Source organism: Chrysoperla carnea, chromosome 3 (assembly GCF_905475395.1).
Source record: "Chrysoperla carnea chromosome 3, inChrCarn1.1, whole genome shotgun sequence".
Classification (NCBI taxonomy): Eukaryota; Metazoa; Arthropoda; class Insecta; order Neuroptera; family Chrysopidae; genus Chrysoperla; species Chrysoperla carnea.
The window spans coordinates 60320524-60339962 of NC_058339.1; the positions used below are offsets into that span (position 1 = coordinate 60320524).

At 27.7% G+C, this 19439-nt stretch overlaps 3 protein-coding genes across 3 annotated transcripts in view; 1 reads left to right on the top strand and 2 right to left on the bottom strand.

The window, feature by feature from the left end:
- The window catches only part of LOC123295523 (Krueppel-like factor 7), an 832728-nt gene extending 827860 nt beyond the window's left edge, over positions 1-4868 (bottom strand). Inside the window, exon 1 of the mRNA XM_044876903.1 lies at positions 4670-4868. Coding sequence (XP_044732838.1) covers positions 4670-4771 — 102 coding nt within the window. The 5' untranslated portion in view covers positions 4772-4868. The remainder of the gene's footprint in view (positions 1-4669) is intronic.
- Positions 4869-12578: 7710 nt separating this feature from the next.
- On the bottom strand, positions 12579-13540 carry LOC123295670. Its single transcript, XM_044877091.1, has 4 exons — positions 13281-13540; positions 13138-13219; positions 12887-13070; positions 12579-12822 (listed from the first exon to the last, which is right to left on the bottom strand). Exons 1-4 carry the CDS (start codon positions 13287-13289, stop codon positions 12750-12752), a joined length of 348 nt encoding a protein of 115 aa, XP_044733026.1. The 5' UTR covers positions 13290-13540; the 3' UTR covers positions 12579-12749.
- Positions 13486-15079, top strand: LOC123296148 (zinc finger protein 271-like). Its single transcript, XM_044877609.1, has one exon. It carries the CDS (start codon positions 13649-13651, stop codon positions 15077-15079), a length of 1431 nt encoding a protein of 476 aa, XP_044733544.1. The 5' UTR covers positions 13486-13648.
- Positions 15080-19439: the final 4360 nt, after the last annotated feature.

The following is a 19439-nucleotide window of genomic DNA, read 5'->3' on the forward strand; positions in this document are numbered from 1 at the left end:
AGAGATTAGTTTTTCTATTTATTAGACTATTTGATCGACTGATATTTCGGGGGTGATCTATATTTTTTACCCCACCCCCTTTTTTAAATATTATTTATTGTGTAATCATGAAATTAGAATTATAACCAATTATTTATATTTATTTAAAAAAATAAAAATAATGTCATACAAATAGAAATTTGTACCCAATAACTGAATCCTGGACCCTTTAAAGTAAAAGCTCAAAGTTTTGGAGAGCCTGGTTCAACTCTTGTAAAAATGGTATATTGGTTTCTCTTTAAAGTTTTTGAAAAATAACGAAGATTATGATCCAATAAAAATCAAGATTCTTGCTTGTTATAAAACGAAAGCCTTCTTGATCTTAGGTATCTCTATGGGAAAGTACCTCGTAAAAAACATCAGCCCCTACTAGTTTTACCCTATTAACTAATACATAAATGTCTTAACTAATACATTGACAGCATCTTGATGTCCTAACTTAAATTTTACACGAAAATAAAAGTAAGTACTAAGAAAATAAATTAAAAATCATTTTCATGTGTTCAACAAAGTTTAAACATCTTAAAAATAGTACATACTACCACCGACATAATAAAAAAAAGACTAATCATCTTTCATACGCCTCGCCGGTATATTATTAGTAAAAAAGAAGGTTCATTTACCCTATTTCAGACTATATGTAAAAACCGCGAAATTAATTTAAACAAAAGAAAATTTTTTTGTGATAGTTAATTCTAGACAAAACAATGAATTAATTAATCAGTCAATACTAGTTATTTAAATAAGCAAAACTACAACATTAGACGGTCTCACAAAAATAGTAATTTTCAATATAATACATAGATACTTGAATTTCGTGAGTGGTTTCCTTTTGGTGAATCTACCAGACTTCTCTCTACTTCTTTTTTCGAAAGCCCTGCGTTCTCAAATGATTACGATGACGTCGTATTTAAGCTATCGGTCTGAAAAAACATAACAGGGAATTGGCCGGACACTATGAAAATGAATTACATATGTATTGAAAGGCAAAAGTAATTAAGTACGGCATGTTCGAAGTCGTATTCAAGCTCATCGGTGCAGTATTTTTGTCGAGCAAAATATTTTACTGTTTAATAATTATTAATATTATCAAGTTGTCATAGTGTCCGACAAATTCCTTTCTGCCCCACAGCCTATGACTTTTTAAGGATGTACAAACGCTAGGGAAATTTTGGATAAGAGGCTTGATTTTTTTTTTATATGAAGTTGGACTAAGTCGTAATCAATTCTGAAAATTTTAGGGAGATTACCCGATTATTTAAATGAATAAATGGCTTCAAAAGTAGGCATATTTCACATTGGTATTATGGGAAAACGGTAGATGGATGATATGTTTTCATAGATTTGGAGATTAGTCGATGGAAATTAAAAAACTAACCATTTAATTTAATGAAAAGAAAAAATAACACATATTTTCCATTTTGATGATGAATTATGTTATAACTTGATGTAACTGACAATATAAGACGAAAAGTAAGAATAAAATTTTTCGATATCTGGAGTAATTTTAAATATATCGAAAATTGAATAAAAATTTTGTTTAATTATTGAGCTATCGAAATTTCGAAAACCAAGGCAGATTTTGAAAAATTGTATCCTCATTTTTCGTCTACATTCATGAAGTTATAACAAAATTCATCATCAAAGTTGAAAATGTGGTACAAATAATTTCAACCCTAAGTCTAAAATTGCCTTGGCGCTCATACTACCTTAATACAAATTATATAATTTTTTGAAATTGATATCTTTTATTTAAATATGAACAAAAAAAGAATATATGTACTAAAACACCTACCGAAGTTTTACTGTATCAAACAAAATAGCTTGATCAGAAATATCCGATAAATTTTTGAAATACTAAGCACGTCTTATATTTGAAAGAAAGTTTTGTGTATAATACGACGAGTTTGTTTTTATTTATTTATAACATAAAAAAAAACATGGATATGGAATTGAGAACCACTTAACATTCATGTTAAAATGTTTAGGCTTGTTATCCTACCATTTCTTTTTTAAATGTTCAAATTTAGAATGACTTTTAAATCAATTGATGCAGTTTATAGTTATATGCGGACTGCGGAGAGAATTATATTATATTTTTAAAGCTATATGCTTAACAGATGTGAATGTGTTAGTCTGGCGTTGTTCACGCATGATACGATTAATTAACATAAAAACTAAATTAGAATATTATTTCATTTTTTTAAAGAAGGTTCTCATAATGTTAAGTTGACTATTGTTTTGTGAGTTTAACTTGTGATTAGGTAATGAACAGTTAGGTTTATTACCATATATTAAAAAAATTCCAACTAAAATTGCGCGTTCGTGTATGCTTTGAAATAAATAAAATAGAGGAATTCAAAACGGGAAACTCAACAGAGATTTATGATTAAAGAATTGATATTGGTAGATTGACTAATAGATATTGGTAGATTTACTATTATATATATTATTTCTCGGCGCTTCCACCATAAACTTGAAGATAGTTAGAGATTGGTAATGTCATTATTTTCCATCAACTTACGTATTTTAACTTAGAGAAATTCGAAAAAAATTTACTGAAGGACTGTCTGATAATCTTTAGTTAAGGTATTTGTCTTTGTACAATATTGTAAAAATAGTGTACTACATCATACAGCAGTGGTATGTACGTATTAAATCAAATAAGTATTAATTTTAACATGTTTTTAACTCGACTATCCATTTATCACGTATTCTGTATGATAATAGCATGATAATAAACATAAACATGTAATTCTGTATATAATAGACATCTCTGTTATATACTCCAAATATAATTGTTTTTGTTATACAAAATATTTAAATATCATTGAGTAATTATATCTCAAGAATGAAGCGGTCAATAGTTTTGTTTTTTTTTTAAACTCACATGCACAAATTCATGAATGTTCAGTTAGTTTTTTGAAAATATCTTAAATCTAGTTTTCTTCTAGAATTAAAAAACTTGTTAAAAACACAACAAAACGCAACCTATCCTATACTCTCCATGTTAATTATCCGAACTTTAATTGTATTTAACGAGTTAGAGACTTCAAATTTTTTTGGTTAATGTATTATTATATTCATAATAAGTATACACAAATTGAGAATTTTCTGTCGATATTTGTTAAAGAAGGCTTTTAGAATCAAAGATGAATACTTTTTTAATTTTAAAAAATAATTCAAGCCATTCTTCAATCATAAGTGCCATTAAAGACTCTGGCTGACATTCCTTTGTTAATAGCAACTATTATTCCGGTGTCTTTCATTTTTATACAGATATTTATTAAAGAAGTCTTTAAGACTCAAAGATGAATAGTTTTATAATTTTATAAATGATTCCAGTCATTTTCAACGCGTTATTAGTCCCATTAAGAGCTCTGGCTAATACTCCTTTGTTAATATAGCTACTATGTATTATACAATTGTTTTATAATTTTATATATCATTTAGGCCATTTTAAAGACTTTATTAGTGTAATTCAGAGCTCTGCCTGAAATTTAATTATTATACCGTTGTCTTTTACTATTAGTACAGATATTTGTAAAAACAGTCCTTAAGAATCCAGGAAGAATAATTTTATTATGTAATCATTTATTTTTAATACAGAGTCTTTATTAATGAAGTCCTTAAGAATCAAAGATGAATAGTTTTATGATTTTGCAAATGATTCCCTTTGCTAAAGAAGCCTTTAAGAATCAATTAAAAATGTTACACATTACAATATACTTGTAAGTGCTCCAAAATCAGATATCATAAAATTCTGATTTCGACGAAAAAAAATAACAAAATTCAAAGAATATTTTGCAAACACGTAAAAAATAATAATATATATCCATGTGTAAATTGATATTTCCGCCATTTCGTGACTTTTAAAACAATTGCAATATTTAAAAACAATTTTTCGGTATTTACGATTAGTAATTTAATACCAAAAAAATATATTTATAAAAGAAAACATTTTTAATATTAAATCCATTTTACAATTTACTAAAAGCTCATTAATTACGAATAAAAACGCAACAAAATATTTAATTTAAAAAACTGTAATTTAATACTATTCAATATATTGTGTTTGCAATAATCAAGTATTATTACAAGCGTCTTGGGTTTTCACCTCTCAAATCGCAAAATTCAAGAAGAAAAATAAAGCTTTCTTATGAATATAATTTCAATGTTTTTGATTTATAGCTACAGAAAAATTTGCTTTTAGTGTAACGGAGTTGGATTTTACTTCTAATCAAAAACAAATATTTACAAAAAACTTTATTTAAAAATTGAAAATGATTAAAATCATCTGTTTTTGAAGCTCAAGACAAAAGATATTTTAATATTACATGTCTTCAAAAGTTTACCTTGTTCACATTTTTTGAGAGATTGGTGAAAAAATGTGTTTTAAATGACTGTAGTATATGTATTATGATATGAAAGAATAAATTTTTAGTGTTTATAACAAGTATAATCAATAAGTAGATTATTTTCTTATCACAAGAAGTAAGCAAACATATTTTATTTAAATAAAATAAATGCATTATTATTAATTAATTAACTGTAATAATATTATAATTAATGTACTTAATATAATTAATGTTTAAATAGTTTGTTATTTTTATTATTTTAATTAATTTACCTGTTGCCAATGGTCTTCTAATGACGTTTGTGCCGAAAAGAAGCCGGTATCATGAATATCCTGCAGTTCCCTGAAGATGTTCCCACTTGGTAATATATCCATGTTGAATCAGCCAAGTTCACACAACAATAACGAATAATAAAAAACAGAACAAAAACAAATAATAAACTAACAAAAATATTATTTTCAATAAAACTTAAAACCAAACACAAATTAAACTAAAAAAACAACATAAAAAACACTACACAACAAAAAAATATAAATCGTCGATTTTTCAAAGAAAAAAAACTTAAAAAAACGGTTTGTTTTATATTTGATAAGGGTTTTTATTAAAAATAAATTTGGCACCTTTGAATATAGTAATTAATTATTGTAACACAACAAACATATGACAAAACACATGGCTTCTTTTTTTTTTTATTAAATTGACAGAACACTAAAAATATTTCACTATAAAAACACTGGTGTGATAAAAAATAAATGGTTGAGAAATTTTATTGATCGTTTTAGAGGAAAAACTATGGAAAATATAAAACGTACAATAAGTCATATAGCGTCGTATAAATAGTACAGGGCTATGTTTTGTGTTCGAAAAACGGTTCTCTCCTACTATTCTCGATTTTATAACAGAGAAAAGTATCAAGTATTACCATTTATAATACACACTACACTCACTAGTATTGTCTCTCTAAACTAAAAAAACACACTCTCTTCGAAATCCAATGTGACTGCTGGAGTAGTGAAAAATACACCACGTTGTGTCTCGTTTGCAAGGCAACTAAAACAGTTCCACTATAAATATACGTATATTATTATGAATGTATGCTTATAGTATGGCCGTAGTAGTATTGTTTATATATGACTGAGAGACAACCGGCTTGTAACTGAACAGTAACAGTGAACACATTCACTACACATTATTGAAGGAAAAAAAAATCATAATTTTATCTAAATATTTATTTATTATTTTTATAAAATTGTGTACTTTTAAAAATGTTTTTATTCTTATTTTGTTTATTTGATTCAAAATATAAATCAAATTCCGGTAACAATAATATGAATTAAAATATTTATTTGGAGTAATTAAAGAATTTGTAAACTATAATAATACTAGTTTCAAGCTATTTATTAAAATTGTATAATATAATAAAGTTAAATACAGTTGTGTTACGTCGATGTGTACTCTAAGCCCAGCGCGACACAACTAAACTATCATCATCATCATATAATGTTTTCAATGCAATATGTGAAGACTATAAATGCCTTGTGCTTAGATCGAGTATTATAAGAGAGCAGCACTAGTATATACACTGTTCAATTACAAATATATTTGTTGGAGGCATCCGTTAATTCGTTATTTTATTTATTGGCTGTCCAATGTGCACCAAGTGGTCCATACAAATAGCTGTGAATTAAATGACTTTGTAGAAAATCATTATAAAAATGTGGAAGCGCATAGAAGAGTCAAAGATTTATTGTTATAAATTATTTATCGGCGCTTCCACCATAATTATAAAAATGTGCTATTTTCCGCAGAGGTTTATTCAATTCTGCAAAGCTCACATGAACAAGGTTATTGACATATAACAAATTTCATTCGTTTTGCACTATTTGTTTCTACACACGTTTTTCACTATTTGTTTGTTCGCAGGGATAAATGCTAACAAAAGATTAAATAATCGACGTAAAAAGAAGTTTTATCTTCAATTTCGCACTTCATATTGTATAATACCTGTATAATATAAAAGAGTGAAAATATTCAGTTAGTAGTTTGCCAGTTTTATCAGCTGAAAAATCGAATAAACTACATTTCGACTTGATTATGAAAGATCACGAGTTGATTATGAAAGACGCATTGAAAAATAGGATTAATTTGAATTTATAATAATTATACCTTTCTGCAAAAAAGATTAATTGAGCCAGTTTCATTCCCTGTTTAAAGGAAGATTATTTAACTTTTAATGACAGATGTATTTTGTGGTAATGTTAAATTCACTTAAAATTTAAACAATGGTGGAGATCACAAGAAGACATCGAAACAACATTTCTTTACAATATAAGCTACTTTATGTAAAATAGTCTTGCATTTTTTGATGATTTTTACATATACATACTCATAATTAATCCGCCAAGCGGCTATCAAAAGCCCTGCACTTTTTCCCATTCAATTTTACAATATAAGTATAATCAAACATTGTTTTGCGATTTAAATACCCAAAGAGTAAAAATCAACATATATCATTATTTTAACATTGATGGTATTCATATTGCCTAAAGTTATATCAACCATAAAGCAAAATAACGAATTATTTTATGCTTACAATAAATACACATACACGCTAGTATTAGAAGTATGTGTGCGTAAGTCTATAGTGTGTAGTTGCGCCGACAACCATTCGCGTCGCGTTGCGTTCATTCTATTCTATATGCAATTTTACTGTTCTTCGATTCATGCGCCAAACACGTTGCGCACATTACAAATATTATTATGTACATCTTCTATCGTTTAGTTAGCTTGGCTTGTTTGCTTCGTTCACTAATACATGCACACATACAGTCCAAGTTCCTATAGCAGTAACAAATACGTCATACAATGGGAATAATACATGTTAGGCTAGCAGACTAATTAATTTTTTTCAAGGTTTCAAACAACAGCAAACAAAAATAGTAATTGGCCACAAGCTACTAGTAATTTTCCTCGAGACAATTTTACCACGACCCTGAGTCATGCAAAATAGAATGATGGCTGTATTCCAGTCATAGATGCGTCTCGTAAAATAAGACACAATACTCCATGTAGAATTAAAATTTCTAACAAATGCTAAATTTCTAGCAAATTCGCTAATTATCCGTGAAACGCAGAAATTAACCGCGGCTCTGCATAATTACGTGGCCTAGTATCTTCATGTTAAGTTAGTATGACCATAGGCGTCATATTAGAGTCACGTAAGTGAGAGCGTGACTCTAATTGAGCTTAAAATATGCCGAGAATTGTCCCAAAATTATTCGTGTAACTCAAAAATTTGTCGCGAATCAGAATTATTCATTGTAAATAAATGGTGGAAACGCAGGTAAATTATATATTTTACATTTATCTCCTTCACTCAGAGTCACATAAATTTTTGATTCTCGCCGTTAATTTAGAGTCTGGTATGTGCATCCGAGATACATTCGTCAAGCAAGGCCAAAGTAGCATCTCTGTGAAACGTAAAAATTTACCACAACTCAAAGTGAATGACATTCATTAAAATTTCGTATATTTTTCAATCCGCCTTTAACTAACTCGTTTTGAGTAAAGAAATTAGTTTATTCGAATTTAGTGCTAATAACCTATGAGCAGCTGATATTATCAATTACCAATGGGTTGTAAGAGATGTTGCGAACGTTTCGAACTTACAAATCTAGTAAAAGTGTATTTTAAAATTCAGGATACTGCTATGGGATAAAGAATTTGAATCCGGAACTGTTTCACCAAATCTGGGACAAATAAACACACATATCATTCAATTTTTGGTAAATCCTTTTTTAATATTTAACTCATATTAACTAACTTCCAAGTTCCCAGTATAGGAAAGTTCTTGAAATTGGCCCGAAAATCCAAATTGTAATTTTCAGCATATCTTTACGTTTCATAGTCAAGACAATTAACACCAATTTTAGATTGATTTATGTGTGTGTGTTCAAAGAAATTTTTTCCTTCAAAATTTTCCATGAATGAAAGGAAGGTAATAACGATTCTGCATTTGTACCAATCTCTGTCTAATAACATCAAAATGTGTTGAAAAGAGTACCAAAAGCAGCGCATAGAACTTTTCTGATCATATTTTCTGTAAAATTAATATTTACACAAATATTAACGATAATTGAATTAGATAATTTTATAACGGCAGATATTGATCTTAGTACCTCTTGTATGTAAAGAACGCGCGTATTTTAACCTCTAAATTACACATCTCTGTTCCAATATAACAATTTAAATTGCAGTGTTTCTTGCAGTTATAGGGAAAGTTATTTTTATCATTTGATTAGTTGAGTATGTGGACCATAATGGTGGGTCCACACGATATAGACTATTGTTTGTAGAGATATCTGTACAGACTGAAAGTCTGAGTAAAAATCTTCATGTAAATATGATGACGAAATGTATACGTGCTGACTTATAATTAGTATGGGAATTCTTCCAACTTCCGTGCTCAGACTTTTTTAACTCAGACTTTACCATCATACCGACTTTTGTTTGCACTGATTTGTTGTGCAGACAAAATTCTATAGAAGTCTGTGTGAAGTTGGTATCGTGTGGGCCTACCATAACGGTCGTAGTCACACGAACAGCTTGTTTATTACTGCTATGGTTGTTTGTCCTACTAGATTCGTGTACATATATATAAATTCACGCATACAATTTTAAAGTAACATGTGTGTATATGTATGTATAAACACGTATACTATTGCCATACAAATAAATTGTATGTATATGCATAGGAAAAGAGAAAAAAATACTCTGTATAAAATTATAGTATTTTTTTCTGTACATTGTTATTTACTCATTACTTTCACATGTGTAGTATAGAAGAGATATTTATGTTATAATCGATAATAACTGTAGTTGTGAAAATTTTTCATCAATTTATGTACCAAAAAATTGAATGATATATGTGAACATAGTGTGAACATTTGTCACATATTTGGGAGAACAGTTCCGGAGTCTGTGGCTTTATTCCGATATAACGTTCTAAATTATAAAATATATATTTACTGATTTTGTGAGCTCGAAATGTTTACATGATCTTTTCTTAAAAAGTAAAAAGCTACAATATCACAGATAGACACACAAATAAACTCCTTAAACTTATAACACCCCTCTTTGGTCGAGGGTTTGGTTTCTATTTTAATTACATGATATACTAATATACTGATATGCTCGGTATCAACTAAGTATGTACTAAGGAAAAGAAAAGTCGAAAGTAAAAAGGCGAAGGTCAACCATGTAAGGTAGTCTTTAAGAAAATTGCAAAAATTGCGAAATTTCTTTGTTTCTGAATTGGATAAAAAGAAAAGTAATTTTAAATCCAGATCATTTGACAACTAGTTATGTATATTTGTCAAGATGTCTCTAGAATCGTTCCGAAATAAAAGCTTTTCGTGCAGGATTTATATGATACCTGAAAAATCACTTATCCAATCATTAAATGAACAATTTTTGTAATTTTTGAGACAAAATTCCTTATATTACAGGTTTTTCAAATTCCGAAACAGGAATACAAAATATTTACAGGGTGTCTTTTTTAACTTGGCATATGCGTGAAACTTGAAAAATAAATTTAATCGAGCTCACATCTTATATGGGTATTGAATTTTCCGGTTTAAATTAGAAAAAATGTTGCATTTTTAAGCGATAACAACTTTCTAATTTAAAGTGTTCATATATGTATTACCAAATATGGACAGAGTAAGCTTTTCATAAATCCTGAAAACCTGGGTCAAATTTAATGCCTGCGTAAGATATGCGTCTATACAACCAACATTTTTCACTTCAGCCTGTGTATATATATTAATTACAAACAAACTTGTGCAGAAATGAGCTTAAAAGGATTCTTTAATGTTTTTTATAGGCAATTTCACATACCTTTAAAGACATCCAAGTTGCCTATATGCGTTATGGTAGAATGATATGATGATTATAAATGCAAAAGGCTTCAAATTAAGTGCTAATTAATACAGCTTACAAAAGAAGGACGTAAATATATTTTCATAAAACACATACAAATAGTATATATGTCATAGTTTAGTTCATTTTTATGCTTTAAAACTAGCTTAACATATATTTTAAGGCGAAAAAAAGATTTTTGAAGCACTTTTTTGCAAATACTCCAAGTCTATGATACTTATAGGCAAGTTGTATATCTTCTAAGGTTAAAAATTGTCTATAAAAAATTAATAATGCATTTTTAAGATGTCTAAGCATGTTTATTGTCAGTTCCCATAGTAATATAACTTATTCTGCTGCCAACGACGTTAGTCTGGATTTCTGGGATAAACTTGGACAAACAAATCCGGCAGTATTATTTTATTTATTTGAATAGATGTACAAATAGATTTATGAGTGTATACATCGAACAGTGCAACGTTTCTAACAACACACTATGATTACTACAGCTCTGACGCTGGATGACGATAAATGAGCTATAATAGATAAGTAGATCTTAGAGCTACTATGTCACTATACTATGCGTTTTAATGAATTAATACTGATCTGAACAAATTGAACATCTACATGGTTTTTAGATGTCAGATTATGTTTTGCTCATGAGCGTTGCGTTGTGACCGGATAATGAACAAAATACAATTAAATCCTATTCAATAAATACTAGTACACAATCATAAAATCGGATAGAATGTATGCTTTTAAGCTTTTAACTATATACACGTTCTGACTATAATTTATAAATTTAACTTTAACGAAAACCCTAACAGTAGGTATAATTAATTTTATTATTTAATCGAATTTTTTACAAAACTTTCTTACAATATTTATAGTTTAATTAATTGGTGTTAAAAAGACGAGTGTCTAATGAAAATATGTGTTATGCGCTCCGAAAAATGAGGAATGCATTTAATTTTGATAGATACAGAATGAGTGGAAATTTGATAGATTTTCCGTTTGAATAAGATAGCGACAAATAAGTTTTCCATTGAGGTTTGCAATTGTAAGTGGAAAAATGATCCACATCATTTTTTACGTAGGGAAAAATGGAGTTTGAGATTTTTCAACAATGAGAAGTCGTAAAGTGCATATCATAGAACTCACAAAATTATTGCGTAGGTAATGTAAATGAATGACAAAGACAGAATAAAGACCTCAAAAATTTTCGATGTTATCTCTATGCAATATACTCGTAAACTCGTAAATTTTCAATTTTTAGGTAAAAACTAGATTGATACCCGCCCGCTTCACTGGGATTAAAAGTAAAAACCAATAAATTAAAGATTTCTGTGAAAAATGGTAAATGTCAAATTAAATTTAAATTTTTTTATTTTTTTAAATATATCTTTAGAAATTATAATTCATGTGTTATTCTGATATATCAGCTATATTGCTGTACAGTTTCATTAAAAACCATTCCTTAAAGCCTAACCAACAAACAAACATCTTTACTTTCACATTTATAATATATAAGAATAGGGATAGGGATAGGGATAACTCAAATTTTAAAAATTTTTCATAATTTTTTGAGAAGGTATCTACAGAAAGAGACGTACTTTGAAAAAAAGAGAACGTAACGAAAAAATTTTTTTTTTTTTTTGTTTCAGAATTTGATAACACTTAGAACATTAGTTATTTTAGCACAAAAAGTTCAGAAATCGGATTCGTTTATTGACTGGGTGTTTAGTTTTAGAAATTTTGCCTCAATCCCGGCACGAAAAGCACCTAGAAGTATCTCGAAACACACTTTCTGATCTAAACTCTGGTTGATTTTTAGATTGGAAGACTAGTTTCAGAAAATTGAGCCAAACATCTATAGGAAACAATTTTTTTCTCTATTTTGCTCAGCTGCTTGCACATAAATATTCTAGAATGTCATACGTAAAAACAAATTTTTAGATTTTTGATCAATATAAAATTATAAAGTCAATATCAAAAATATTCTAAGAAATGTTTATTTCTACGAAAAATTTATTCTTACGAAAATTGTAAGATATTCAATTCTATGAGCTGCTATTAGCTATACACTAAAAGACAGCATTCAACAATTTATTTGCTAATTACTCAAAATAGTTTACTTCTTCGCTTGGGTATTCTCTAACGTACAGAAAACAAGGAGTCTTGAATAAAACAAATTTTTAATTATTGTAAACTTTGTTTATTGATTTTTAATATAAATATAATTTCCCAATTATTTAATACAAATTATTAACATTGTTTTTAAAATGAAAAACGTTTGAATACACAGAAAGAGAATTTCCCAATAAATTTTGCGTTTCCAAAAACTTTTACTTGACTTTGGAACACGGATTTCATAGCCAAATATTTATTTACTATGTCTGTGCTTTGGAATCAGAAACTTATCGAAATTTTATATTATTCAGGCAAACCTTCTTTTAATCTGTAATAAATGCATTTAGTATCCTGAGTACAGAAAGCTAAGACGATTCTGTAACAAAATAAACTCAAATTTAGAATAAAACCTTAAATTGAAAGGGTCCAAATTCACTTACGACTTCTCCAATGCATTTTCACTCAATACATTCACATATTTATTCAAAATTGAATACGGTAAACTTTCTTTACTTGATATTGGTAAATATATGTTATATTCAGAATCTGGTGTTTTCTTCGCACTTAAATACAAACGTTCTAATTTTTCAGAGTAATGACAATTTACCAAGTACATTCGTTTACCTGGAATGTATCAAAATAATATAAACATTTATCTACTTTTAAAATAAAATTAAAACATCATTTATACGTTTATTTAAATCATTCACTACATATGAGGTTATGGTTGAATTCTGTTCATTACAACACCCAAGATCAGCAAATTTTTCTTTCTAAAATAAATTGTTTCATTTATTATAATTAATAAAAATAATGTAGACAATTATAAGTTACCAAATCCATAATTTTTACATAGTTTTTAAATTGACGGAAAACGCTCAATTTTAAATGAACGACTTGATATGATTTAGCTCTATCTATCCGTGGGGTCGCAGAAATGTTGTAATGTTTTCTTTCCAAATACTGCGGCGTGAAATTCAGTGTAAAATCATCAAAGCTTCTATTATAATTCTTGATCACCGACAGATGTGGCGTAAGAAGGATTTTCTTTGCTTGTCAGTTTTTCCAAGTGTCAATGACTTTGTCAATGTATCATTGTTGTCAGCTTTGTCACTGTTGGTCTTTCGTCATAGTTTCTAATTGGTTTCTGTCATAAAAGTCACAAAAATATTGTACTCGATTCGAAAAATAAAATATAAAAAATGATAAGTGATTCATTTCATGATATGAATAATCATTTGCTTACCAGTGAAGAAAATACTAAACTTGAAAATCAACTAAATACAAATTTAATATTAATTAAAGAAGAAAAATTAGAGGAAAATGTACCAATATTGGCAGAGGAGCACATTAAAAATGAAATACTGGAGGACAATAACGTTACGGTGAAAGAAATAGTGCACGACAGAAGTATTACCATGAAGCATCAACAAATTTATGGCAAAGAGGAACATTTACTTACGTTCAATAACGAAAATATTAAACTTGAAAAACAATTAAGTACAGAACTTGTTATTAAAGATGAAAGTGGCTTAGAAGAACTATTTATATGTGATTATTGTAATAAAACATTTAAACACAAATACAAATTAGTTAATCATAGGCGGATTCACACCGGCGAGAAACCATATTTATGTAATATTTGTAATAAAAACTTTAATCATCAAAGCAGTTTAAGTGAACATAAGCGAATACACACTGGAGAAAAACCATTTTCATGCGATATTTGTAGTAAAACGTTTTCTGGTAGAAGCAATTTAGTTAAACATCGACGGATTCATACTGGAGAAAAATCCTTTTCGTGTGATTTTTGTGATAAAGTATGTGCTACTAAAAGCCATTTAATGTATCATAAACGAATTCACACTGAACAAAGACCATTTTCATGCGATATTTGTAATAAAAAATTTATTCAGCAAAGCATTTTAGTTGCTCATAAACGTATTCACACTGGGGAGAAGCCCTTTTCATGTGATATTTGTAATAAATCATTCAATCAGAATAGCAGTTTGATTAATCATAAACGAATCCATACTGGAGAAAAACCATTTTCGTGCGATATTTGTAATAAAAACTTTACTCAACAAAGCATTTTAGTTGCACATAAACGTATCCACACTGGAGAGAAACCATTTGCATGTGATGTTTGTAATAAATCATTCAATCAGAAAATCAGTTTGGATAATCATAAACGAATTCATACTGGAGAAAAACCTTTTTCCTGTGATATTTGTAGTAAAACATTTGCTAGCAATAACCGTTTAATTCAACATAAATGGATTCACTCCATAGAAAAACCATTTGCATGTGATATTTGTAATAAAACATTCAATCACAAAATCACTTTCGATAATCATAAACGAATTCACACTGGAGACGAACCATTTGTATGCGAAATTTGTAATAAAACATTAACCAGCAATAGTTGTTTAATTCAACATAAACGTCTTCATACTGGAGAAAAACCATTTTCATGTGATTTTTGTAACAAAGCATTCAATCAGAAAAGCAGTTTCATTAGTCACAAACGAACCCACACTGGAGAGAAACCGTTTTCATGTGATCTTTGTGATAAAGCATGTACTACTAAAAGCCAATTAGTGAAACATAAACGAAATCGCCATAGTGTATAGATAATTATAAAGAAAACAATCTATATAAGAATTTTGATTAACTTTTCTTGCGTTTCTGTATGATGGTACACATTGTAGATATGCAATTGCATAAAATAAATGTTTTTGACTCAAATTATGTGTTCCTTATGAAAAAATAGACAATTTTTATTTGAAACTTTTTTGCGTAAACATCACTGTTTACCCGTGAGGTCGCAAATTAGCTTAGAAACATTATACAGTAGGTATATACAGATACCTATTGTTTATATTTTAAATTTATACGTTACGTATATTATATGTGTCTTTGTTTATTTATTTTCCTTTACTTATATGACGTAAAAAAAAACGAATTTGTTATCAACACTATCTGTACATGGTATTTTAACAATTAACTCAGGCAATTGTTTGTTTTCACTTGTTTCAATAATTTTTATACCCTGTGCATATGAAATATATATCAAGGTATCCTAAGTTTAGACAGAAGTTTGTAAAGCTTAAAAATATTGATAATACGATTTTAGGTATAGCTGCTCATAAAACCATCTAATTAGTCCATTTCCGGTCGTCTGTTCGTCTGTCTGTCAACACAATAGCTCAAAATCGAAAACATATATCTAGCTAAAATTTTTATAGCGTACCCTTTATAAAAAGTGAGCTTGAGTTCGTAAATGAGCAACATACGTGAATTGGGTCATGAGTCCGTAGGATCCATCTTGTAAATCAATAGAGATAGGACAAAATTTTAATGATGAAATTTAAAAAAATTTTAATGATGGTGGCGGACTGCACCAAATTAGCAAAGAGTAACATTCATAATAAGAGTAATCACGAGCTAATTCTCATTGATGATGACTACTTGGTAGTCGAAAATACGTATTTTAAAAATACAAAAAACTGATCTAGGAAATTGGGGCAAAAATCGAAATTTATTTCGATATATCCTAGAGTTCTCATTTATTATCTTCGATAATATTTATATATGAATATTATGAAATTATGTGCAAAAAATTGTTGCTAATTCGACTAGTTTGGCTTCGATACTGCTATTTAACCTTAAATGATATAAAGCCATGATACGGTAAGGCATTATTAATAAACAAATGATTGTGTATACATATTAAAGTTATTCATTTATTTGATTACTTTATAAATTTGTTATATACAATATTCAAAAACTATAAATTTTTTATCTTTTTTGAGATATTAAAAAATATGGGCTGAATTCAATAGTAAATTGGATAATATACTTTGAGCAAAAAACCATCTAAAAAATATTTGACAATTACTGTAATTTACCATGGAATACAAGCACAATGTATATAATTTTTTTTTTAATATTATATAATATTAACAAACAAAACCAATACAAAATAATATTTGATATTAGTTGTTATTAGAGAATATATAAAATATTTCAATAATTTTAGACATACATATATGTTTTGTTTATATGAAAATAGTTTCGTTTTTATTTACAATTTTTAAATTTCTTATTTGATATTGTATCATGAAAAAAAGTTTGCATTTTTAGGTTATTTAAAAACTAAAGAGTTTTCCGTCAAGAGAGTTTATACCTATGATCCGATCTTTTTATTAAACGAATTTTAAATGAGATATTTTTGTAATTTGAAAGTGTATTTCAAGTAATTTTGTGTGACACATAATACCAGCCACATGAAAATAACTGATTCATGAAAATAAATTATTTACTGAATCAGTTGATTTAAAATTTTTATCAAACGATGAATTATTGTCTCATACTAAAGATATGAGTCAATTAATTTCACGAATACACAATCAGTAGCTCGAAGTGAATACTAATTTTGGTAAAACAGTTCAATAATTTGTATGCGTTATTCAATATTGACTTTTTCTAAATATTAATCACATCACGCTGCTCAGCGAAGCTGCGAGTATCATTTGCCTAGTATTATATACTAATATCACACAAAATAGCATGAAATATTCTACATGAAATTTTAAAGATATCTCATATACAACTTGTTTAAGATTAAAATTCGGACACTACTAATGGAAAACCCATTATAAAAAAGAAAATGTTTAAATATATTTTTATCATATTTAAAGTACGATTTTTTTTATATTTTGTTTTATAAATATAAAAGTTTATTTATTTTGATTTCATTATATAAATTTTTTTTAAATAAATATTTATAATTTAATTTTATTGTTAGAAAAATATCAAAAAATTGATAGAAAATTTTTTTTTTTAACAAGTAGTCACACAGTGTAATTCTGCATTAAAGCATGCAAGTCTTTTAAATTGATTCTGATTTGATTAATTTAAAACAAATATACATATTTTAATAGAAAAGTTTTTAATGAATAACTGCTTATCAAATGAAAACAACGTGACTTAATAAATTATTATGTAAGGATGGCTGACAAGATGTAACACGCTGATCTCGGTGCGCAGCGATCAGTGAATAATTAATGGAAACTATGAATATTGCAAAAAAAACATACGATAGTGTTTATTTCATTTAATATTGCGATCATTATTGACAACAGATTTCGTTCCATGAAGAAAAATGGCTTTCGATCAAACCTTGGGAAATGTTAGTTAGTTCTTCAAGATTAGAATAAAATTCTGAATGGTCTCTAAGATAAAAATATCGAAATAATTTACCTGGAAGTTTATAAATACATACGATATTTGTATGAAGTATCTATAAAAATAAGCTTGTCTACACAAAGCTTTAGTTTTAGTACGTAAAGTAGAAATTTGATACTAGATATGTTGTAGCTCTGGCATAATGTTCAAAAGCCGATTCAGATAAATTGTCGCTCTACAGTACAATACTTAACGCATCAGCTACAAAAATTTTGATCAATTCTTTCTGGAAGAAAGAGTACGAAAAAACCATTTAAACACATGGTATTAAAATCAGGACTGATTCACAACATCTCAATGAGATATTTGGAGTTTCATTTGATTAATTTTTTTTGGTGGTATGCTAAGTTATAAAACCCCGCTGTGTTATTAATAATATTTCCTTGAAAATTTTAGTTTTAACCGCTAATCGTATTAAAAGTAACTGTACAAAATCTCATACTTTTGTCGTAAAAAGCAATTATCTATATTGAATTCTAAAATTAATAAGTCAGCGCTACAGTGGGAAAAATTTAACCAGTATTGTGAATCAAACACTTGTATGGAAATTATAATTATAAAAATTATATTTTAAAAGTGTGCTTAATGGCAAGTAAATTTTAATTCAATCCACTTTAATTATAATAACAACTGTTACAAGTCAAATTAAATTTTTGTAAAAGCGATATTTTTGTCAAAATAACGCTATTTTCGACTGACCTGCTGTTCCTGTTAGATTATATTATTCTCGTGGAATACTTATGTTCCTTAGCTGGGGTGCTTAAAACGTCTTGTTCATTTGTGATCAGTTCAAATCAATTTTTACATAAATTCTGTTTCTTTTTCATAAATACTTTTGATAAGGATTAAAATGAAGTCTTCCAGTAGCCAATTTTTCAGCAGAATATTTTAAATTTAGAGCACTCTGATCGCTTCAATTCACTTAGTATTACATATTATTTATATACACATTTCTTTTTTTTAATTGTAGAACAATTCAAAGGTAGTGTTGTTCAAAGAGTTCATCTTTTTCCTAATACTGCTAATCCATTGTTCTATCTTTTAACGAAATTTTTTTTGCATGATTGGAACTATTGATACATAAAAATTTCTTGTCTAGGTGTATATTAAAAATAGTAAATATTCAATTATCTTTTAATAATTAGGATTAAAAAACACAACCATAATCTTCTACTCGTAAAGTAATTTGTCCTAATTTCGTTGTTGCTATAAATAAGTTCACCGATTTTTCAAAAGATAACTGAATATATGAATTACAGCAGATAGTATTCAATTAAAATTTATTTTAATAACATATTTTATGACAGTACAATTAATGAATTCAATGTTTTATCACATTATAAAATTAAAAAAGAGGGAGGGATGCTTATGTGGTTATTCTACGAATAACTCACGAAAGAATTGAAACTTCTTTAATGAATTGAATCCCATGACCCATTACATAAGTTTGGTTTTAGTTTTTACAGTACATTAAAGCTTTTACAATTTCAGTTATTGTCGAAAATCAGATTTAAAATAGAATAAATTTTAAATACTTAGTTTAAAAGGTTTTTTTATAAGTTGCTTTAAACTTTGTTCAAATATGCAGTATTTCAAAACAAGTATGGATGGATGTTTAGTCTATTCTTGGAAGGCTTTTTGAAATGTGCAAGATTTAATTTTCCACCATATTAAAGTAGAATATCGTCCCTGTTTTCAGCTTTTGACGAAAATAAATTACACATTTAACAAACTTTTAAAGAC

Excerpts from the sequence above, each read along its gene's own strand:
- LOC123296148 (XM_044877609.1), top strand. The coding sequence starts at position 13,649 with ATGATAAGTGATTCATTTCATGATATGAATAATCATTTGCTTACCAGT.
- LOC123295670 (XM_044877091.1), bottom strand. Across the intron at positions 13,071-13,137 it reads AGTGAATGATTTAAATAAAC|GTAAACGAATGTACTTGGTA; the intron begins GTATAAATGATG and ends GATACATTCCAG. Across the intron at positions 12,823-12,886 it reads GAAAATGCATTGGAGAAGTC|AATCGTCTTAGCTTTCTGTA; the intron begins GTAAGTGAATTT and ends ATTTTGTTACAG.